This window comes from Bos javanicus, chromosome 19, assembly GCF_032452875.1.
Source record: "Bos javanicus breed banteng chromosome 19, ARS-OSU_banteng_1.0, whole genome shotgun sequence".
Lineage (NCBI taxonomy): Eukaryota > Metazoa > Chordata > Mammalia > Artiodactyla > Bovidae > Bos > Bos javanicus.
In genome coordinates, this window is record NC_083886.1 from 42,170,567 (window position 1) to 42,190,922 (window position 20,356).

The following is a 20,356-nucleotide window of genomic DNA, read 5'->3' on the forward strand; positions in this document are numbered from 1 at the left end:
AAGCACAGAGTCTTAGCCACTGGAAGTCTTAGCCACCAGGGAAGTCCCTCCAAGACTGTCTAAACTCTGATGGGACCACTGATCAGGCTCACTGCCTGGAGATTTCCCTCCTACCCTGCTGTCCTCTCTCCCTCTCCATGCATGCCCTGCCCCCTCCCCATTTGATTCTTTTACTTTCTTCTTTTTTTCTGACCCCTCCACTTTCCACGCTCATCCTTTCTTTTGGTCCCAGCTTCTGGTCCCAGGCCAATGAGAGAAGCTGGCTATAGCTGCTGGGGATCCTGGGGACAGATTAAACAAACCTTTTCTCCACTCCACCCCTAGACCCGTTCCCCAGTGCTTTTCTCTGCTGTCCCCAGTGTTAAAAGTTGATCAAACTGTGCCAGTGGGCTGCAGGTCTCTGAGCATCAGCTGTGAGTGTCCACGGCCCTCTGGGTTGTGAGTGTGCACTACAGTGAGTGTGCACGAGGGATGACTGTTGTTTGATGTGGGGTGGGGTGTTTGTGTATCTGTACTTGTGTGTGTGTGTGTGTGTACAGTGTATATATTGTCTGATCTAACTGTTTTGTGCTTCTTAACATTTGGTGAATGCATGTGCTTAAGGATGCATACCCAAAGAACCAGCTATAGAGCTTGCAGGGCCCTGTCCAAAATGAAAATGCTGGGCCTCTTGTTCAAAAATTATGAAGAATTTCAAGACAGAGACAGTTGAGCATTTAATCAGGTGTGGGCCCTTCTGAGTACAGGCTCTGTGTGATTGCATGGGTCTCAGACCCGTGAAACTGGTCGTGTATATGAGTGAGTGTGCTGCTTGTGTGTGTGTGTGTGTGTGTGTGTGTGTGTTGGGGGGCGGGGGGAGCTGTGCTGGGCATGAAATCTGAGCTCTTTCCTCACCACTCCCCTGGGGCCAGGCCCCTCCGCAGCTGCTAGGGTCTATCAAAGGAAAGGTGTGTGTTTTATTTTTGGCGCCTTGGCTGCCTGCGCCCACAGAGCCCCGGGAGGCTTTTGTTTCACTGCCTTTGTTGGATGAGTGACAAGCACTTCCCTCCACCTGCTGCCTCGGTGGCCCCACCAGAAACCACAGCTGGAGGTGTGGCAGCTTCCTCAGCCCCTCACCCACTCACTCTGCATCTCTTCAGGCATCAGTGTGCCCAGAGCTCTGCTGGCTGACCCCACCCATTTAGTCCGGCTCCCTCATCTCACAGCCCTGTCTTGCCCATTGAGCCCATGGGAGAGCCAAGACACCCCTACCTCTTAGGCACAGAGCCCCGCAGGGTGAGCCTGTGGAAGAAGCCTGTGTGGAAATCAGGGCCTGGAGGAGAGAAGGGGAGACAAAGCTCGAAGGGAGCAACAAAGCCTGGCTGCTGCCCACCTGTGGGGTTACATCCCCCTGGGCAGGTGGGGCTGTGTCTTTGGCACTTGATTTTCCCTCCTCCCAGGTCAGTGCTCTGCATCCAATGGGTTATGAGAAATGTTGGCTGTACTGAACACAATGGCTGGCAAGAAGTAGGGGCTTTGTATGTATTTGACAATGAATAAACAGATATTTAGTTGGCCCATGGGGTGGAGTGGCAGGAGCATGAGCTTGAGAAGCCAGCTAGAACTGGTTGAAATCACTTAGTAGCTTTATCAAATGGTAGCTATGTGATTTTGACAAATCTCCTTAACTTCCCTGAGCCTCAGTTTCCTCTTCTGTAAAATGGGATTCAAGTAGAGTTGTTGTGAAAATGAAATGGGATCAGATGGGAAGCTTAGTACAATGTGTAGTGCATGATAAAATCCTAATAAAGTTGTAGTTATTCTTTTTTTATGATTTTTTTGATGTGGTGTTAATCACTCAGTCGTGTTTGACTCTTTGTGACCCAAAGGACTGTAGCCCACCAGGCTCCTCTGTCCTTGAAATTCTCCAGGCAAGAAATACTGGAGCAGGTTGCCATTCTCTTCTCCAGGGGATCTTCCTGACCCAGGGATTGAACTCAGGTCTCCCACATTGTGGGCAGATTCTATTGTGCACCATTTTAAAAAGTCATTACTGAATTTGTTATAATATTGCTCCTGTTTTATGCTTTGGTTTTTTGACTGTAAGGCATGTGAGATCTTACCTCCTTGGCCAGGTATTGAACCCACACCCCCTGTATTGGAAGGTGAAGTCTTAACCACAGGATCACCAGGGAAGTCTCAGGCTGTAGTTATTTTTTCTGGCTGTGTTACCTAGGTAGGTTACACAAGTTCTCTAAGCTTAGGTTTCCTCACCTGTTGTCATAAGAATTCAGCAGGAGATGGAATACAGAGCATAGTCCTGGAGCATCATAGTCACTCACCACTGTGAGCTGTGAGCAACCAGGTTAGGACCCCTCCCCTTCTTTGAGGCTGCTTCCACCCTGAGGCTCCATGTTTCCTGAAGTCCCTTTCTTAACCCTCCCCTCCTCCACCAACTGTCTCCCAGCTCTGAGTCCTCCAGAAATGAAAGCTCACAAGTTCTAAGTAGTTCATGTCCAAGTGTTGCAGGAAGCGGACCCCTTCCAGGGCCCGAAACTGGGCTCTTGTCTAACACTCAGAAATGAATTGTCCGAGAAGATACATGTGCTGACAAAGCAAGAGATTTTATTGGGAAAGGGCACCCGGGTGGAGAGCAGTAGGGTAAGGGAACCCAGGAGAATTGCTCTGCCGCGTGGCTCGCAGTCTCGGGTTTTATGGTGATGGGATTAGTATCTGGGTGGTCTTTGGCCAATCATTCTAATTCAGAGTATTTCCTGGTGGCGCATGCATCGCTCAGCCAAGATGGATGCTAGTGAGAGGGATTCTGGGAAGTGGACAGACACGCGGTGTCTCCTTTGGACCTTTCCCGAACTCTTCTGGTTGGTGGTGGCTCATTAGTTCCGTATTCCTTATCAGGATCTCCTGTCATAAAACAACTCATGCAAATGGTTACTACGGTGCCTGGCCAGGGTGGGCGGTTTCAATCAGTGTGCTTCCCCTAACACAAGTTTGGGGGTAAGGAGGATTGGGCAGGAGTTGGGTAACTGAAAGGGAGGCTGGGGTGGAGGAGGTATACAGTTCTTGACTGAAGTCCAAGTTCTGCCTTTGACGAGATTGGAGGATGCCAGGTGGGTCTGGGCCTGCCTCTTGTATGGAGGGGGCATGCAGAGGGTTGGGTCTGTGAACTACCCAGGCCTTATCCTTCTCCCTGCTCCCCTTTTCCTGAACTATTGAGTCCAGAGGTTGCCAGCAGCAGCAGCAGTGCCCTGAGCAGATGAGCATCCCTGACAGAGGTGAGCAGAGCAGGTGTGTGGTGGAAAGAGGAGTTCACGCAGGCAAGCCTGGGGGGGTCAGCTGTCAGGGACGGCGGGTAGGAGGAAGCCCTGGTGCCTCTGTGGGTGACTCCTGGCGCCTGGCTTGATCACATGCCTTTGGCCACGTCTGCCCCTCCCCAGCCTGCGAAGAACGCACCCTCCAGCCATTGCATGTGATTATGTTTCTGCTCAGCTCTGAGTGAAGTTTGCATAAACCATACAAGATAAATGTGCACGAGTTCCCAGGCCCCTTTGTAAACATTGGGAAAGAGTTTGGGGACGTTTCATCTGCGACATCTGTTGAACTTCACGATGTCAGATATTTACTTAGAGCAATGATCATCTCGTGTCCTAAGCGAGTTCTGACCCAGCCTCGGAGGACGCCAGGACCAGGCGTGTTTCCTCCCCTGCCCTCTGGCTCTCTTGCAGTCTGACCCTGGGACCTACTGCCACTAGAGGGAACAAAACAGACCCTCAGTACCAGGCAAAACCTGCCCCCTCCCTGTCCGGCAGGGAGATGTTTATTTCCCCAGAGATGAGAATCCAGAGGCATGCTGTGTAGTGGTCACTGTGACGCACAGAACAGCCCAGCAAGTGAATACCCTGAGGCTGATGAACAATAGGCAAACATAAGGTTTTCTCCGCCTTCAAAGTGGAGAATGTGGGAGGCAGAGAACTGACAGCCTCTGGGAAGTCTGAACTGAGCCACACACACATGCCCGCACACAGAGGAGCCCGAGGGAGAATGAGCTCAGTTTGATTCATGCCTTAGTCTAGAGCTACACTGGCTGCTGAGCAAGGGCTGTGAATCTTCTCTGCCGCAGGCCCCTTGTCTGGATCTCTTTCTGGGCCTGAGACAAGATAAATGACAAATGACAGGGAGGTTGGTGTTGGTGTGTGGTTTGTGTGTCCGTGTGTGCGTGTGTGGTTTGTGTGTCTGTGTGTGGTTTGTGTGGGATGTGTGTGTGTGTGTGTGACAAGACTTCTACTTCCTGCAGGGCCTCTTTCCTGGGGTGGGGGCTAGGAGGGCTGACAGGGTTGTTCTTTTGAGTTAAGGGAGAGATCCCCCTTCTTTTTCCTTGGGGGTTTTTTCTATGGGTTCAGATCAGGAAACTGGGCCATTTGTAACCCATTTCTGGCAAAGAAAGCCATGGGCCCATCTGTCTGTAGGGCTAACACAGCCCCTTCCTCCCCACCTGAGACTGGGAGGCTCAGGGAAATGTGTGCGTGCTGTGTGTGTTTGTATGAGTGTAGTGGGGGTAGCTTTCTACCCACTGAGAATGCTCTCCAAGTCTAGCTCCCAGCTCTGTCATCCTTAGAACTCACCCCTCCCCTTCCTCCCCGCTGCCTTCTGCTCACCTCTCAGAATTGCTCCCCACTCCCCATGTCATTGCCTTAACCCCTCACCCCCAGAGGCCAGTTTCTTCTTCCTCGAACTGTTCACCCTCAACACAGAAATGTAACCGAGAACCTAACACCCAGAGCGGACTCTTTCTTAAAAAAATCAGTTGCCCGATTTCCTCTGGAACCACTGCCATATTTCTTTTGTACTTCATTCTCCCCAACCTAATGGCCAGGATGGAAACTATTGAAGAGGGAGAGGAGAGGGTCTTCTTAGGGACTGCTGCAGGACAAGAGGGACAGTGCCTGCCTAAGAAGTGCTGGACAGTCTTGGATGAGGCTGGTGTGTGTGAGGGGGGATGTGTGCAAGCCAGTGGGGCGGACTGGGGGAAGAGCTCTGGATGGGAGCTTGAGAACCATCAAGTTCTACCATTGCCTAGAGCTCATGGGAGACCTCAGGAGAGTCATTTCCCTCTCCGAGCCTCAGTTGACTTACCCATACAATGGGTGAGAAGCAGAGACTAATTTCAAAGTTGTCTTCTAGCTTGATTTATAAATTATAGGGGGATGGAAATGAATTTGATTTCCTAGTGGTTAGCAACTTTTAAAAATCTACCATTTATTGAACATTTTAGTGATTACCAACAATTCTTTTTAAGGATGTCCAAGCATTTTACATATAGGAATTCATTTACTGCTCAGAACCATCCTAAGAGGTAGGTTCTTTGGTCATCCACATTATGTGCATGCTAAGGCACATCAGTTGTGTCCGACTCTGTGCAACCCTATGAACTGTAGCCCATCAGGCTTCTCTGTCCATGGGATTCTCCAGGAAAGGATACTAGAGTGGGTTGCTGTGCCCTCCTCTAGAGGATCTTCCCGACCCAGGGATCGAACTTGCGTCTCTTACATCTCCAGTATTGGCAGGTGGGTTCTTAACCACTAGCGCCACCTGGGGACCCCCATCCCCATTACACAGATTAGAAGACTGAGGCACAGAGAGACTAAGGATCCAGCCCACGTAGTACAGCTGAGATTCAAACCAGGAGGTCTGGCTGCAGACTCCGAGTTCCAGGCATTCCGGGCATTGTGCTATATGTTTGCCAAATCCTCTCCATCTTGCTGTTGAGAAATCTGAGACTCAGAGCAGTTGAGCAACAGCTGAAGGTCACACAGCTGGGAAGCAGCAGAGATGAGAGTCCAAGTCGGCCGGGCTCCAGCGTCTCCGCTCTCCCTCACCCACCTCCTGCAGTCCTGCCAGATCCTCAAGTCCCCAAAGCAAGTTTACCTACTTCCCCATGTTGCAGTGTCTCTTTAGGCAAATGAGTTCCTCCCCCGGACCTCAATTTTCTCAACTAGAGAATGATTAGAGGTTGGGCCAGCTGATCTTTGAGGTTCCTTGCAGCTCCATGAATCCATGGTTCAAGAGATGTGCAGCTCCAGGCTAAAAAATCAGATTTATAGCCTGGGGTTGTAGCTGAGAAGGAAGAGGGGGCAAGGCACTGGTGATGGAAATAAGGGGAGTTTCGGAGGGGTCGTGGGGCTGTGAACCATGAAGCAGATGAGAGAGAAAGAGAGAGCCCTGGGTGTTCCCAGTGAGTCCCTTCCTTCATCCTAGGCCCCCGTCCCACCTCAGGGTAGAGGGCGTTGTGCAAGCGAGCAGCGACCAGGCCAGCAGTGAGCCGAGGTCAGTGCTTCTGAGACAGCACTGTGGGGAATGGACATTGCTGGGGGTTTTGCAAATACTTGGAGGTATTTTAGAAAAACGTATTTGAAGCCGAGGTGGCGTGTTTGTGCGGTTGGCCTGGCTTCCTGCTCATGACGGCTCTGTTGCATTCCTCCCCTTCAGGAAGGGGGGATATTTTCCCACATGTAAGTTCACTAGGATGTACACACCAGCGTTCCCACCCTTACGTCCCGGCACGCTCCCCTCAAGGCCCGCAGTTGTGCTGGGGTCACCCCTCCCACCATGGCAGCTGCGCTGATTAATATTAATGTGGCTGCTGGGGCCACAGCACCATGTGCCAGCCTCATCCTTCTCAGGGTGCCGGTCCCGGCTCGAGCCCAGTGCAGCCGGTGGAGGAGGGACCGCAATGTGCTTATGAGATGACAGAATGGTTTTCATTTCCAGGCAGACTCTTTTCCCAATGAGGCTCTTTTCACTTTGGAAAATTGATGGAATCACCTTTTCATGAGTGTTTCAGCTTCCTCCCACCTCCAGACCCTGAGCTATTATAGCACCAGGTCCTTCAGACACCTCCTCATACATCACAGGCTGGACTAACCTCTCTGGCTTGGAGAAGCCGGGGACTGGGCAGGCATCAGAACACCCAGTGACATGGATCCTGGGCCTGTGATGGGATCAGTGGCTGTTCCTTGATCCCTTCCCCTCCACAATGGGTGTCCACACAATGGAAGGCCATTGTTGCAATAGTGGTCAGGAAGGGTCAAGGGCAGACCTGACTCCCAAGCATCCAGTACAGGATGTATCACGTGGGTCCCATCTCAAGCCCCCTGGATCCAGGATGCCACGGCAGATGGGTGTCGGGGGGAGGTCCTCCCTCTAAATACCATTTGGGAGCCTGGGGAGACTGACTAAGGGACAAGGGCTCCAGTTCCAGACTGAGCTGGGATAGATGAACAGGACAGTGTGGAAGTGCTGCTAAGGGTCAGGGAGGGTTCCCAGCCATGGATGCTACAGAGATAACTTGGTTATTTTCAGAGCTCGGCTCAGACTGTGGCTCTAGATCACTGCTGACTACATAGGCTTGGGTCCCGGGAGCTCTGGAAAGGTGTTTGCAAGCTGGACACCTTGTCCTGCTGCCCTTCCTCCCTCGTTCAGCCACTCAGGGCCTGTGTCATTGGAAGGGCTCAGAGCATAGCTCAAGCAGACCTTGTGGCTCTGAGCATCTCTGAACAATGAAGCCTGGGGGAGAAAAGGGCTGTGGGGGTGGTCAGGTGGGGTGTGGGGTTTGCAAAACAAGAACACACTCATTTGCCATTTACTGAAAAACACTTTTTTCCCTTTCTTTTAAAGTTGTTTCCTCCAGGGAAAAGTTTTATTTGTAATGAGTAAAATGTGCTCTCTTAATGAACTGAAAGCAGAACAGGATGAGAGATGTTTTGTCCCTGTGGCAAAGAACAAAGCAGCAGCTCATTGGCTGGCAGCAGGCAGCACTGTCACCCACCCCCGGCCCCTAACCTTTCTCCTTGCCTGCTCCTCCCTTCGGAGCCGAGCTAAGACCTGAGATGGGCCGGCCATACTTCATCTCTGCCCCAGAATCCTGGCTGGGAACATGGCTTAGGCGGGGCCTGGCCTGTGGGAAGCACCACACCCCTTCAGCGTGGAGAGCCTGAGGAGAGGTGGCGGGCGAGGGCTCAGTATGCTTTTAGGAGGCTCGGAGGCTGCCGATTCTTGCTGGCTCGAATGCCAGAGGAAAAAGAGAGATGGAGGCAGGGATTCAGAGAGTTAGTTTGACCCACTGGCATCCTTGTTCCCCTGCTCAGGCGAGAAATCTCCCCACGGTCTCTTGTCTTGGGGACAAAGCCTGGCTTTCTGGAAGACCTTGCCTTGAGTCTTGGGGAGGACTTCTTTTGAGAAGAACATTGATCTGGAATGCTCGCTGGGCCCCTTCCACCACCTAGATCTCACCAACACCTGCTCCCCCACTTCGCGAGGTGTGAGCTGTTTCTTGACTTTCACCTCTGGTTTTGGGGTTTAGAGGATAATGGTCTTGGTTTTGGAGTGTTGCAGGATCTGGGGTAGCTTATCAACCATGTCTCTTTGCAGCCTTGGTTGAGGTAGCTAGCGAGGGTTGGCGTTCTGTCTTCTGCGGCTCAGGTTTTCACCACGAGATAAACCTTAATGGCCAGACCGGCCTTTCCCTCAGCAGCTGTTGGATCTTCTGCTCCATGTCCCTGATCCGAGGGGCCCTGGGAGAGGTCCCTCTAGTCCCAGTGGAGGTGCCTCCTACGGGGAGAAGGTGGTGGTGGTCTCAGCCTCCACACTCATGGAGGACCGTCGGGTGTGCCGGCAGGAAGACCACTGCCGGAGCTGCTCCTGGCTGAGGCAGCCCAGGTCCTTGAAGAGCTTGAAGAGGTCGCTGCGGAACTTGACGCCGATGAAGGCGTACAAGAAAGGGTTGACACAGCAGCGGACGCAGGCCAGGCTGTAGGTGACATCGTAGGCGATGTTGAGTTGCTTGCTGAGCTCGCAGCTGGTGCCGCTGGTGATATTGAAGTTGGCCACCGTCTGGGCCAGAACCACCCCGTTGTAGGGCAGCTGGAAGGCTACGAAGACCACAACCACGGCAATGATCACCTTGATGGCCTTGTTGCGCTCGAAGTTGCGTGCCTGGAGCAGGGTGCGGATGATGACGAGGTAGCAGAAGCTCATGGCCATCAAGGGGATCAGGAAGCCTACCACCATCTGGGCCACCTGGATGGTGATCAAGGCCTCCACATGCTCGGTGACGAGGGAGCACCGCAGTGCCTGCTCGCTGCTGCTCTTCTGGATCCCGCTGTACATCACCTCTGGGGTGGAGAGCACTATGGCCAGCATCCAGATGCCCAGGCAGGAGAGCTTGCTGATGAGAAGGACACGGGCACGGTGGCGGTGGGCCGAGACGGCCTGGACGATGGCGACGTAGCGGTCGATGCTGATGCATAGCAGCAGGAGCATGCCACTGAAGAAGCTTATCTTGTAGATGCCAAAGATGAGCTTGCAAACGTGGACCCCAAAGACCCAGGACTTGGCTGCGCTGTATGCCCAGAAGGGGAGGGTCAGAAGGAAGAGAATGTCTGCCAGGGCTAGGTTGAGCAGGTACGTATCAGTCATGGTCTTGAGCCTCTTGAAATAGATGTAGGTCAGCATGACCAGCCCGTTGCCCAGAAGGCCCACGAAGCAAATGATGGAGTACATGATCGGGAGGAACCAGGCTTTGAAGTTCCGCACGTCCTTCTTGAAGCACACGGACTCGTACAGCGTGTAGTCCACCGTGGTGTTGTCTCCGATGTAATCGTCCGTGACCTCATCTTGGCAGAGGCACACCTGCAGGGAAGGAACGTGCTCCAGCTTAGCTGAGTGGCTTGAAATCTCACTGCTCTGCGACTGTCTGGAGCAGTGGTTTCAAACTGTGATCAGCATCATCTGCGAATTCTTAGACCCCCATCTGAGACCCACTGAACCCAAATGTCAGGAGCTGGGGCCCAGGAATCTGTTTGTCTAAACTTTCTAGGTGATTCTTCAATTCGAAATTGGTGGCTTCTCAAATTTTAACATGCTCTTGAACTTGGGGATTTGGTTCATATCATGTAGCAGGATAAGGTGAAGCCTGGGATTCTGCATTTCTAGTAAGCAGCAAGTCTTCTGAGAGACTTGATCTTACAGATGTTAATGGCAAACTGGAAATGGTCTAGGCTTGGGGGTCAAAAGAGCCTCAGCCTGGTTAAATATACTTCGCCTCTCCAAGCCTCAGTTTTCTATTCGTGAAATGGAGATGAATACTATCTCCTTCACGTGGTTGTTGTGAGGTTCCTAACTCAGATTCTGGCATCCTTTTGTCTTCAGGGAACTTTGATTTTGCCTTCTGGAAACTCCACAAGAATGGGATGGTAGGTCTTTCTTTTTGAGCCTCCTTTGGAATCTGGTAGAAAGAACTTTCCAAGGGAGGGGGCTTACAAAAATACCCCAGCTTTGGAGGGAAAATCCACTTGGGCTAAGGTTGAGGAGGGCCCAGAGTGAGAAGGTGCTGGTGGTTATACTCGCTAAGTTGGGTCCGACTCTTTGCGACCCCATGGACTGTGGCCCACCAGGCTCCTCTCTCCATGGGATTTCTCAGGCAAGAACACTGGAGTGGGTTGCCATTTCCTTCTCCAGGGGATCTTTTTAACTCAGGGATCGAACCTGTGTCTCCAGCATTGCAAGTGGATTCTTTACCCCTGAGCCACCAAGGAAGTGGAGTGAGAAGAGAGGAAGGGAAAACTCTGTTAAGAGGCCACAAAGCCCTGGGTTGGGGCAAGATGCTGTGATCATGGGTGGTGAGTGACTGGAAGGCTTCTGGATCCCTGGGGCCCCAGGCACAGAGACCGGCAGGCAGCAGGAGCTCAGGCGATGTGGGCCCAAGTGGATGGTGGGGCCGCAGCCTCAGCTGTGAGTCCTCTTGGGCATGGGAAGGAAGCACAGCCATATCTCCGCCTTCCTGCCATCTTCCCACCCTCTCCCCGCACCTTACTCCTCTCTCTTCCTCACTGTCTCTTCTGGCAAATTCCAAACAGTAGGGCTCACATGTTCAGGGCTTTTTTTTTTTTTTTTTTTTTAGCCTATCTGCAGGGCAGGGTGAAAGTTCAGGCAGACAGCTGTGATTTGATCAATGAAGGAGACACATGGGATAGCTGAGCTGTGTGGGGCGGGGAGCTGGGCTGGAAACTGCCTCAGCAAGCTCCCGGTCCGTCCTCCGGGAATGGGGCCCTGGGCAGCCCTGTGTGATGGATTTATACAACGGGGGAACTGGAGGGACTGTAGAGGTGATGAAAGGAGGCTCTTGGAGAAACAGTGTGACTGGTTCAAGGTTACTGAGCCAGAACGGGAATCCAGTCTCCTGATTTGCCTGTATCCTGGCTCTTTCTCACTTCCAAATTCTGGATTAATCACTGTTCTGTGTGGGGACAGGGTGAGGACCAAATCATATCCTGCAGCCTTTTTTGGGGCTTTGCTATCTTGAGAAGAGATGTCAGTGGCAACCCTTTTCTCTTTTCCGGATATGACTGCAGCCCGGGAGGCCTGCGAGAGGCTGGCTGTCCTTGGCTGTCCAGGGTAACACCCGAGACCTCAGATCTGGACATAAGGGGGTTCTGGGCTTCAGTGGGCAATACACCCAGCCTCTATGACCTGTGCTTCCCACTGCCCCGTTCTGCCTCCTTTTTCTCTTCTTCGTACCTGCCCCACCCCTCACCAGGGGCCACCAGGCTTGATGTCTCTGCAGCCCACAGCCCCACCACATCCTGCCCCATCTGAGCCACCCCCATCTCCCCAGGTAAAGAGGAGGATGAGCCCAGCTGTCCCTCATCCCCTCCCCAACCTTCCAGCCTCCATTGTTAGCACTCCAGCCCTCTGGAGTCCTGGGAAGAGGGGAGATGGTGGGGAGGGAGGGCTGTTGGAGAAGGGGGCCAGGCTGTAGGCTACAACCCAAGCTCCAGGAGGCCTCTGGGATGGGGCTTTGGGAACAGTGCCCAGCTTGGGGCCTGCCTCAGGCCAGAGCTCCTGGAAAACTGCCTCTCTGGCCTCCAGACCTGGGGAGGAGCCAAGTTCTGAAGCACTGCCTCTCCAGCTCTGGCCTCAGCCGCCTCCTCCGGCTCCAAGAGAGCTCCCAACCCCAGCAAAGTCGGGGGAAGAGTGGATTTCTAACTCTGGCACTTGGTGGGTGTGGATTTTCTGTCTCTACATCTGGGATGGAGAAGCTGAGACCTGTAAGCTGGTGGCCTTTGCTCCTCCAGAGTTCTGGGCCCCCCTGAAGGATGGATTCCATCCACCCTCTGTCCCTCCAGGGTCCCCATCCTCCCCTCCCCTTCCCCCAGTGAAGCTCAGATCAGTCTATTTCAGAAAAGGGAACTGGGGCTTCGAAGGGAGCATTTAGCTGGAGGTCTTGGGAGGAAGACATGTTTGGGGCGATAGGATAGTAAGCTGCCCACAGGTTCTTTTCTCATCTCACATATGAAGATTTACACTCATGGGTGTGGGCACATATGTTCCAGACCCAGTAACCTCACAGCCTTTGCTTTTTTGCAAAGCAAAGAACTCTCTCCAAGAACTCAGGAGTCTTCTTTTCTGTCTCCTGGGTGGGGATATTGGAAGTGAAGTGGGGAAGGCAGGGTAACCTGCTTTCCCAAAAGTTTTAATTGAAATGGAGTAAAGGAATTCAGAGAACACCTGTGGCTTTCTAGGGTTACTCAGAAGATGGAGAGGGCGGCCATCTGCTTAAAGAAGACCAAATTTGTGCCTGGGTCTATTTTTTTTCCAGTAAATGCCCAGTGACTCCACCAGAACCCCAGGGCCTGGGTTTAAGGGCTAGGTTTGCTGAGGGGCATTTGGGAGAGGGAATGGAGCTTTCCTTGGCAGGCAGGACACCTCACCTGGAAAATGACGAGAAGGGCCACCACCAACACGTTCTTCATTGGCTTCCCTGAAGGAGACAAGGTAGGAAAGTTATAGCTCAGCAGGGCTAGCTCTTTGTTATGAAAAAACCCCACAGAGCCAGGGAGAACACAGGGAACTTTCATCACAAGCTCTGGACACTGCATCTGAGAACATGAAAGCCAGATTGTGCCTTGGGGCACCTGGCCAGCGGCCCAATCTCACTGACATCACCTCTTCTTGCTCCTCAACTCCAGAACGGGTCCTGGAAAGGAGGGGGATCAGAATGCAGGGTAGGCGCTCCCCCCTCCTGGCTCTTCAGGGTCTCTTCTGGAATTGGAAAGTCCATCCTGGCCCAGATTATCCCTCAAGGCTGAGCTTCAGCTGACTTTGACTCCTGCATCTGGATGATCCCCTCCTACTCCATGCTGTGCAGGAAGCAAGGTCCTGAGATGGTGGAGGTGGTGTGTGTGTGTCCTGCCCTGCTCTGGTGCCAGGAGCCAATGGGCAGCATTTTTCCTGCACCCAGTGGGTGGGCAGCCACCTATGAAGCCCTGACTGTTTCCTGGTGGAGGCTGGCTGAGGAGGTAGACTGCTTTCACAGGGCTGCATGAAGGAGTGTTCCTTACTGCCTCTCAAGGGCAAATAGGAAAGTTCTTCTGGGACCCATGAGGCTTCCCCAAACAGCCCTCACCCAGCTGTTTGGGGGAGCTCAAACAGCTGGATGGATGGCTCATCCATCCAGCACTCATTGGTGGTTCACCTGGCCCATGCCCCTAGCCTGCTTTTGGGCCAGGGACATCGTCCCTTTTACCTAGTTCAGGCCCATAAATGAGGAGGTGCCCAGAGACTGTGTGCTGCTGAATGAATGAATGAATGAATGACTTGTTTGCCCTTCTCCCAAGCTGCCATGTGGGGACCTTGCTGTGTGGCTGTGTGACGAGCGAGGCCATTCCCTGAGGTCACTTGACTTGCATGGATATGTTTTCTCTTCTTTAACTTGCTTTTAATCTAGGGCCTTGGTGAAAGAGAAAAGAGGCAGGTGAAAGAGAAAAATGGTGGGAAGGAGTCAGAGGCTGGGTACTTTCTGGAAGCCAGGAGGCCCTCCTTAGTTCTGAACAGCAGGTTGAGAACCCAGGTTCTCCCAAGGCCTGATGTGAGCCCTGGTGGCTCAGTCCTGCTTGGTGGCTGAATTGAGAGCTGGACTTGGAATTTATTTCTTCCAGGGGGTCAAGCAGGGGAGACCAAGCAAGTCGACAGGGTGATTTATACAGAAGTCTTATCTCACTTAAAGTCTGAGAGCTGTGCCCTATTCATCTCTGTAAAACCCCTTCCTATAATTGGACCAGCCCATGGGAGACAGTAACTGGGATGCCAGGAATGAATACAAGGCAGGACTTGCTGACCCATCGCACCTCTAGTCTCAGGAGGTTCAATAAACCAATGCTTGGGACCCTGCTTCTAGCACCTTCTGGAAGCTCAGGGAAGGAATTCCTTCAAGCAAGGAATCCTGCTTTCCAAGATGCAGCAGCACAGGGCCAGTGACTCCGTGTGCTTGGCCACAGCACCACCTGCTGGAAATTTCATGACATGACATCCAAGTTGCCATTATCCAGGGAGTTTGCCTGAGACGGGAATTCTGGGGTTGGGGTGTCTTAGAGGAAGGAGGAAGGGCGTGGAGCTACATAAATAAACAGGCATTTCTCCCGTTATACTGCACATTACTGCTAGGCACATCTTCCTCAATCATAGCTCTGATGCCAACCCCTATCGTGCCCTCCTGCTAAATCCTTAGGACCTCTCTACCAGTCCTAAGGATGGCAGCCTGATGCTGAGCATGGCTGTCCAGCTCTCCACCGTCTACTTGGACCTGACTTCCTAGCTTCATCTTCTATTTCTGGGGGCAGGAGCTGTCGTCCCCAGCTTGCCCCTGAGTATTTGCAGTCCTGGGTGGGAATGGATTTTTGTGCAACATCATGGCTCCCCTCTCTCATCCCCCTTCCTTGCTGAATTATCCCGAGAGCCCCTGAGCTTGAGTCCACATCTGTACCCTTAAGCACACTCTCTTCGCGGTCCAACGAGCTGCTCAACCTCCACTGACTCATCTTGGTGTGAAGCGCTCGAGGTTTCTTTAAACATGTACCAGTCTTTCGGTTACTCTAGAGAAAGCCTGCTCTGACTTGTCAGTGAGAACTGAGAAACCTCAAGGTTTTGATGTCACAACGGGTGAAACACGAGGGGCAAGAGCTGTGTTTCTATTTCACTCCATCAACCTCCTTTCCTGGGCCCTGTCTCAGTCCTTTTGCCACTGGCTGGGGGAGGGCTCAGGACGGGGGCTAGAGGATGTGTGTAGGTGAGGTCTCCCTCCAGGTGTGTTGGAGACGGTTGTTGAGCAGGGATCTTCTAGGACCAGCATAGGTTGTTTTTCAAGAAAGATGACCAAACAGGAACTTGGGGGAAACTCTGGTATGAAGCAGAGGGACCTGGTCAACGGCCTTGACTCAAATGATTTTTGTCTGTTACAAAGTCATAAAGCAACTGGCCTTGGGCAGCCACCGGGGTGGGGCCAGAGAAGTTGGGAATCTCAGGGGCTGAGGAGTGGTTGAGTGATGCATTCGGTATTTTCTGAGTTCTTGAGTTTCTAGTAATGATCACAACGAAAAGGAAATTCCCTAGAACTCCAACCTTAGCTCCCAGTGAGAGAAACTAGAGATTAGTAACTTTCCCAAGGTCACACAGCCGGCTGGTAGTGTAGCTGGGCTTTGAATCCATTTAATTTCAGAAACCACACTCCCAATTCCTCTTCCGTGCTGCCTCTCAGACTTTATGTTCCTTTCTCTCCTAATATCCTGTGAGTTACCCCTTGTGAGTCTCATTCTGTGTTTCAGAAAATAGAGGCTCAGAGAGGTTAATCCACTTGTTTGGGTCACACAGCTGCAAAGAGATGGGTCTGAGATTTTCGAATGGAAATCCTGCTACTTCATTTCTGTTGAGTCTGTTGTGTATTGGAGCCTCTGTGGAGCATCACGGGAATCCACACTCTCCTCCATCTATTGGTCACTTGTTCTGTTGCTTCTCTCCCTGTAACATCCCAGAGCTGGCCCCACTTCTACCCTGACATAAGGCTTTGCCACCCCAGAGCTCCTCTGAAACACAGATCACGATATTTAACTCACCTAACTAAAACAAAAAAAATCTTCACTGGTTTCTCATTGCTTTCAGTAAAAAAGCCCAAAGTTTTTCAGCAGTGCCATACAGAATCTTAAAGATTGACCCTGCCTGTCCGTCCTACCTCCCTTCCTTCTCAGTACAGCCAGGTGCTATACATCCTCCTCAACTTGCCTCTTCTTGTCTCTATTAGCTTTTATTAGAGCTGACCAGCTGGGAGCCTGCAGGCTGAGTCCACAGGATATTCTGCTTTGTTACATGGAGTTTAAAAAAAATTGGATTTGGATGCCTTTAGGTGGGGCTAACCTCTGAATCACTCCACTGTCCTCCACTTACTATATCTTATGCCCATTCCCTCAGTTACATTACTGGCAATTGAGCCATTGAGATCACTAGTCCTGCTACCTCCTAGGCCCCTTGCTTTTCCTTGTCTGCTTCGAGAACTTCTACACATCCTTCAAAACCCAGCTTAAATGCCCCGTGACTCATAGTCACTGTTCGTTTCTTTAGGTTTCACAATTGCCCTCCTTTTACCCCATCAGCACTCTCTTGCCCCTTCTTACAATGGCTCATTGACACATGTGTCTCTCCCTGCACCAGACTGGTCCTGCCTGAATTCTTCCATCAATAGCAGTTGACTGAAAGTACCAAGCAAAGAGGAGAGATTTCCCAACAGCTCCCCCAGGCTGCAGGGTTCCCCTCTTCCCCAGTCAGGCTCCCCCAAAGGCCAGAAGGGATCGGCCCTGAATTCCTTCAACATCTCCCTCTGCCACTATCTCTGGCTGAGCTGTGGGAAATGAGTATCTCATGGCTCATTTTTTTTCTTCTCTGCTTTGGAAAATTCTAACTGAAGTCTTAGGCCCCATTTCTTGAAGATGGATGAAGAAGGCGCCTCGGGGCTGCCCATTCAAATCATGAAAAAGGCCAGCTCAGCTCTGGTTCTGGCGTTTCTCATTTTGTGTAACAGAAACTCTACCCCTCACTCATCTCGGGCGCCCTGCTGGGCTGACAAAGAGAAAAAAACAGATCCTCTGTGGCTCATCCGTCCTACAAACGGCCCAGAGCCCTGGAGCCTGATCTGAGCAAAGTGTCTCCGTGATGTCCCCCGCTACCAGTATTTGGGGCTCAGTCAGCCGTTGGGGCTCTCTCGAATTGAGTGAAGCAGTAACAACATCCTTTTATACTGGAGACATGTCCTGCATTAAAGGGACCTCCCTCCTCTGTTAATGCCTGTGAGTCTAGCACCCCAAACCTAGTCCTTGGGAGGAGGACCCTCCGTGCTGCGCTGTGGCTGCTCTCGCGGGCTCATCGAATCGGTGATGTGCATCCCTCTCTGACTCTCTGCTCAGTCGTTTCATGGCTTGCAATCGGCTGACAGCTTGCAATCAGCTATGATGGGAGAATTTACATCGTGGAAATTGGCAAGCACTACATATCAGGGAGCCGGTTCTCTAGGCTTTACTAGTGCACCACGGGGACCTGCTTGGTTTCTTTCACAGAGGTCAAACAGAGGGGGGCAGGATCGGGGTCTCCAGGGGACAATGTCTGCATTCTGGTACCATGGTTAGTAGAGGTAGATGTCTGGGAAGTGGGATTAGTGGGCAGGCTGCTGGAAGGAGGGGAAATTATTTTTAATAACTAACATCAGAGTTCTTGATGCCATTCATTCATTCCACAAACCTTTTTCTGCTCACACCTCCAAAGCCCCTGGGAATCAGAGGTGCAAGAATCAAAGCCTGCCTTCCAGGAGTTCTGGGTCGGTGGGTGCAACAGCCACTTTAGCCCTTTGACAGCTGTTTGCTGAGTCGACCCTAGGTTCCGAGTGGGCGGGAAAAGCCGACATGAAGGCAAGAGGCTGTGGTGTGATAGGGAGGGGTGTGAGGACAGCAGAGGATGAACAGGGAACCTTCACTTTTTAAAGCCAACCTCTTGTGGCTTTGAGGCTGCTGTGGTGTTTGTTTGCTGGTGAGAACAAGCCGTCCAGGAACCTGGCCTTTGTAGCCTCAGCCCAGTCTGACTTTAGCTGAGATTTGTAAATGGGGTGTCTGGAGCTGGGTGAACCCCTAAGAACCTGCTTGGGGCTTCCCTTGACTCCCTCTAGTTAAGACCAAGGTTAGACCAGAGGATGGATTTTGGAAAGGGAAGAGCCATCTCCCCTGGAAGAATAAGTGAGTGAGACTGGGGGCTGAGTTGGAGGCCCTGGCTGTGACTTCAGCTGAAGGCCCCTCGTGGTCTCATTTTGTGTTGCCCATTCAACCTTTGACTGACAAGAGGCAACAGCTTCCCCGTGGGATGTGCCACAGAGAGAAAATAAGCGCAGCTCATGTTGCTCGTATAGTGTCATTTACACAATGCACTCACCTTAAATCTGCCTCTCGTCATAACCCTAAGAGAGCAGACAAGCTCAGCCCTATTTAGCCTGGGAGAGAGGTGGGAATAGGTGGGCGAATGGAGGGTCCTGAACCCTCCAAGATTTCTCTGATGAAACGGGGCCCCCAATAGCCTTCCCCATCACCCCATGGCTAGCCAGAGCAGGTGCTGTCCAGATCTGTACCACCCCAGCCCTGGCACCTTCTGCAGAACCTACTATTCTTGGTAACAATGGTCACCCCCTTCCCCAGGTCCGAAAGAAGTACCTGGAGGAACAGGGGAGCACGTTCTCTGGGAGGAGCCACTGATTCCCACTAAAACCACCTGGTCCCTCTGGGAGACTCCCCCATGCCTTCCACCCCATCCTCCACCCCCATTCCACAAAGTCATTCTGGCGGTCCAAGTGACCCCGGTAACTGCTATCTCTTTCACTTGGGGGAGGCTCACTCACCCAGGTCCATGACTCTCTCGGCGGCTGAAACCACACAGGAAGGTTGTGCCGGGGCTCTGTCTGGGGAGGATGTGGTTCTAGCCCCTTTTAAGCTTTGAGAGGAGCCACCCTCTCCCCTGCCCCTCCCATCCCCGCTCCTCCCACTAGTCCGGCCTCACTCAGGCTCTGGACTCAGGTGGCTTCCTGGGACCCAAGAGTGTGAAGGGTATGAGAAGGTGAAAGAGAGTGACAGCCCACTCAGTGGTCATAGGATCATGAATCATTGGGTCATTTACATTCAGAAAGCCCCCCTTGCAGACTCAGGGCCCCGCCCAAGGCAGGGGAATGAAACTATTTATTGATTTGATAAATGTTTACAGCCTAGGTATCACATGCCAGGGAGCTGGAGATAAGTGAAAGATCCATCCCCATCCTTCCCTTGCCCAACTCAGTGCCACAGGGGACTACATTTCCCAAACTGCTTTGCCCTCTGGCTTTTGGGTAGGTTTGGCCAGTGGGAGGCACTGACAGATGTTGGAAAGCAGAAGAGGAGGGATGTGCCAGGATCTCTCTCTTTTTTTTGAAATTTATTTATTTTTAATTGGAGGATAATCACTTTACGATATTGTGTGGTTTCTGCTGGACATCAACATGAGTCAGCCATTGGACCAGGTTGTCTCTTTTCTCCTCTTTTTTCTTTTCTTTTGTTTTCTTTACTCTTTTCTCTCCTCTCCTCTTTCTTTCCTTTCCTTTTAAGTACAATTTTATTGAGATATAATTCACAAGTAAATTCACCCTTTTAAAGAGTACCAGTCAAAAAGAATTTTTTTTTTTTTGGTATATTCACAGAGTTGTGCAATCATCACCACAGTCTATTTTGGAACATTTAAAATAGCTTCCTCCTGAAAAACCACCCCTCCTCAACACCTACTCATTAGAAATGACTCTCCATATCCCCTCCATCCCCACCCCCAGCCACTGGTAACAACAAGTCTACTTTCGTCTTTTACAGACTTGCCGATACTAGACATTTCTCATAAATAGAACTATTCGCTATATGGTCTTTGTGTCTGGCTTCTTTCACTTAGCATAATGATTTCAAGGTTCACTCATGTTGTCATATATAACGATACTTCATTCCTTTTTATGTCTCAATAATATTCCATTGCATGCATATACTCCATTTGGTTTATCCATGATGAGCTGGACGTTGGGGTTGTTTCCAGTTTGGGGCTCTAATGAATAATGGTGCTAGGAATTCATATACAAGTTTTTGTGTGGACGCATGCTTCTTTTTCTCTAGAGAACATGCCTATGAGTGAAAATGTTGGGTAATATTGCAACTACATGTTTAACATTTCAAGGAACTGTCAAGCTTTTCCCAAAGTGGCCTCACCATTTTCATTCTCATCAGCAATGTACGAAGGTTCTACATCCTCAACAAAACCTGTTCTCTATTTTTTTTTTTTTGGTTCTAGCCATCCTAGTGGGTGTGAAGTGGTTTTGCTTTGTGTTATCCTAATGACTAATGATGGCGAGTGCCTTTCATATGCATGTTGGCCATTTGTGGGCTTCCCTGATGGCTCAGTGGTAAAGAATCCGCTTGCCAATGCAGGAGACATG

General features: G+C 51.4%; 1 protein-coding gene across 1 annotated transcript; it reads right to left on the bottom strand.

Annotated features, from left to right (window-relative positions):
* Positions 1–7,628: 7,628 nt before the first annotated feature.
* Positions 7,629–18,846, bottom strand: CCR7 (C-C motif chemokine receptor 7). Its single transcript, XM_061391734.1, has 3 exons — positions 18,755–18,846; positions 12,765–12,814; positions 7,629–9,684 (listed from the first exon to the last, which is right to left on the bottom strand). The coding sequence occupies exons 1-3, from the start codon at positions 18,762–18,764 to the stop codon at positions 8,605–8,607; spliced, it is 1,140 nt and encodes a 379-aa protein (XP_061247718.1). The 5' UTR covers positions 18,765–18,846; the 3' UTR covers positions 7,629–8,604.
* Positions 18,847–20,356: the final 1,510 nt, after the last annotated feature.

Coding starts and splice junctions, on each gene's coding strand:
- CCR7 (XM_061391734.1), bottom strand. Junction 9,685..12,764: donor CCCTTCTCGTCATTTTCCAG/GTGAGGTGTCCT, acceptor CCTTCCCTGCAG/GTGTGCCTCTGCCAAGATGA.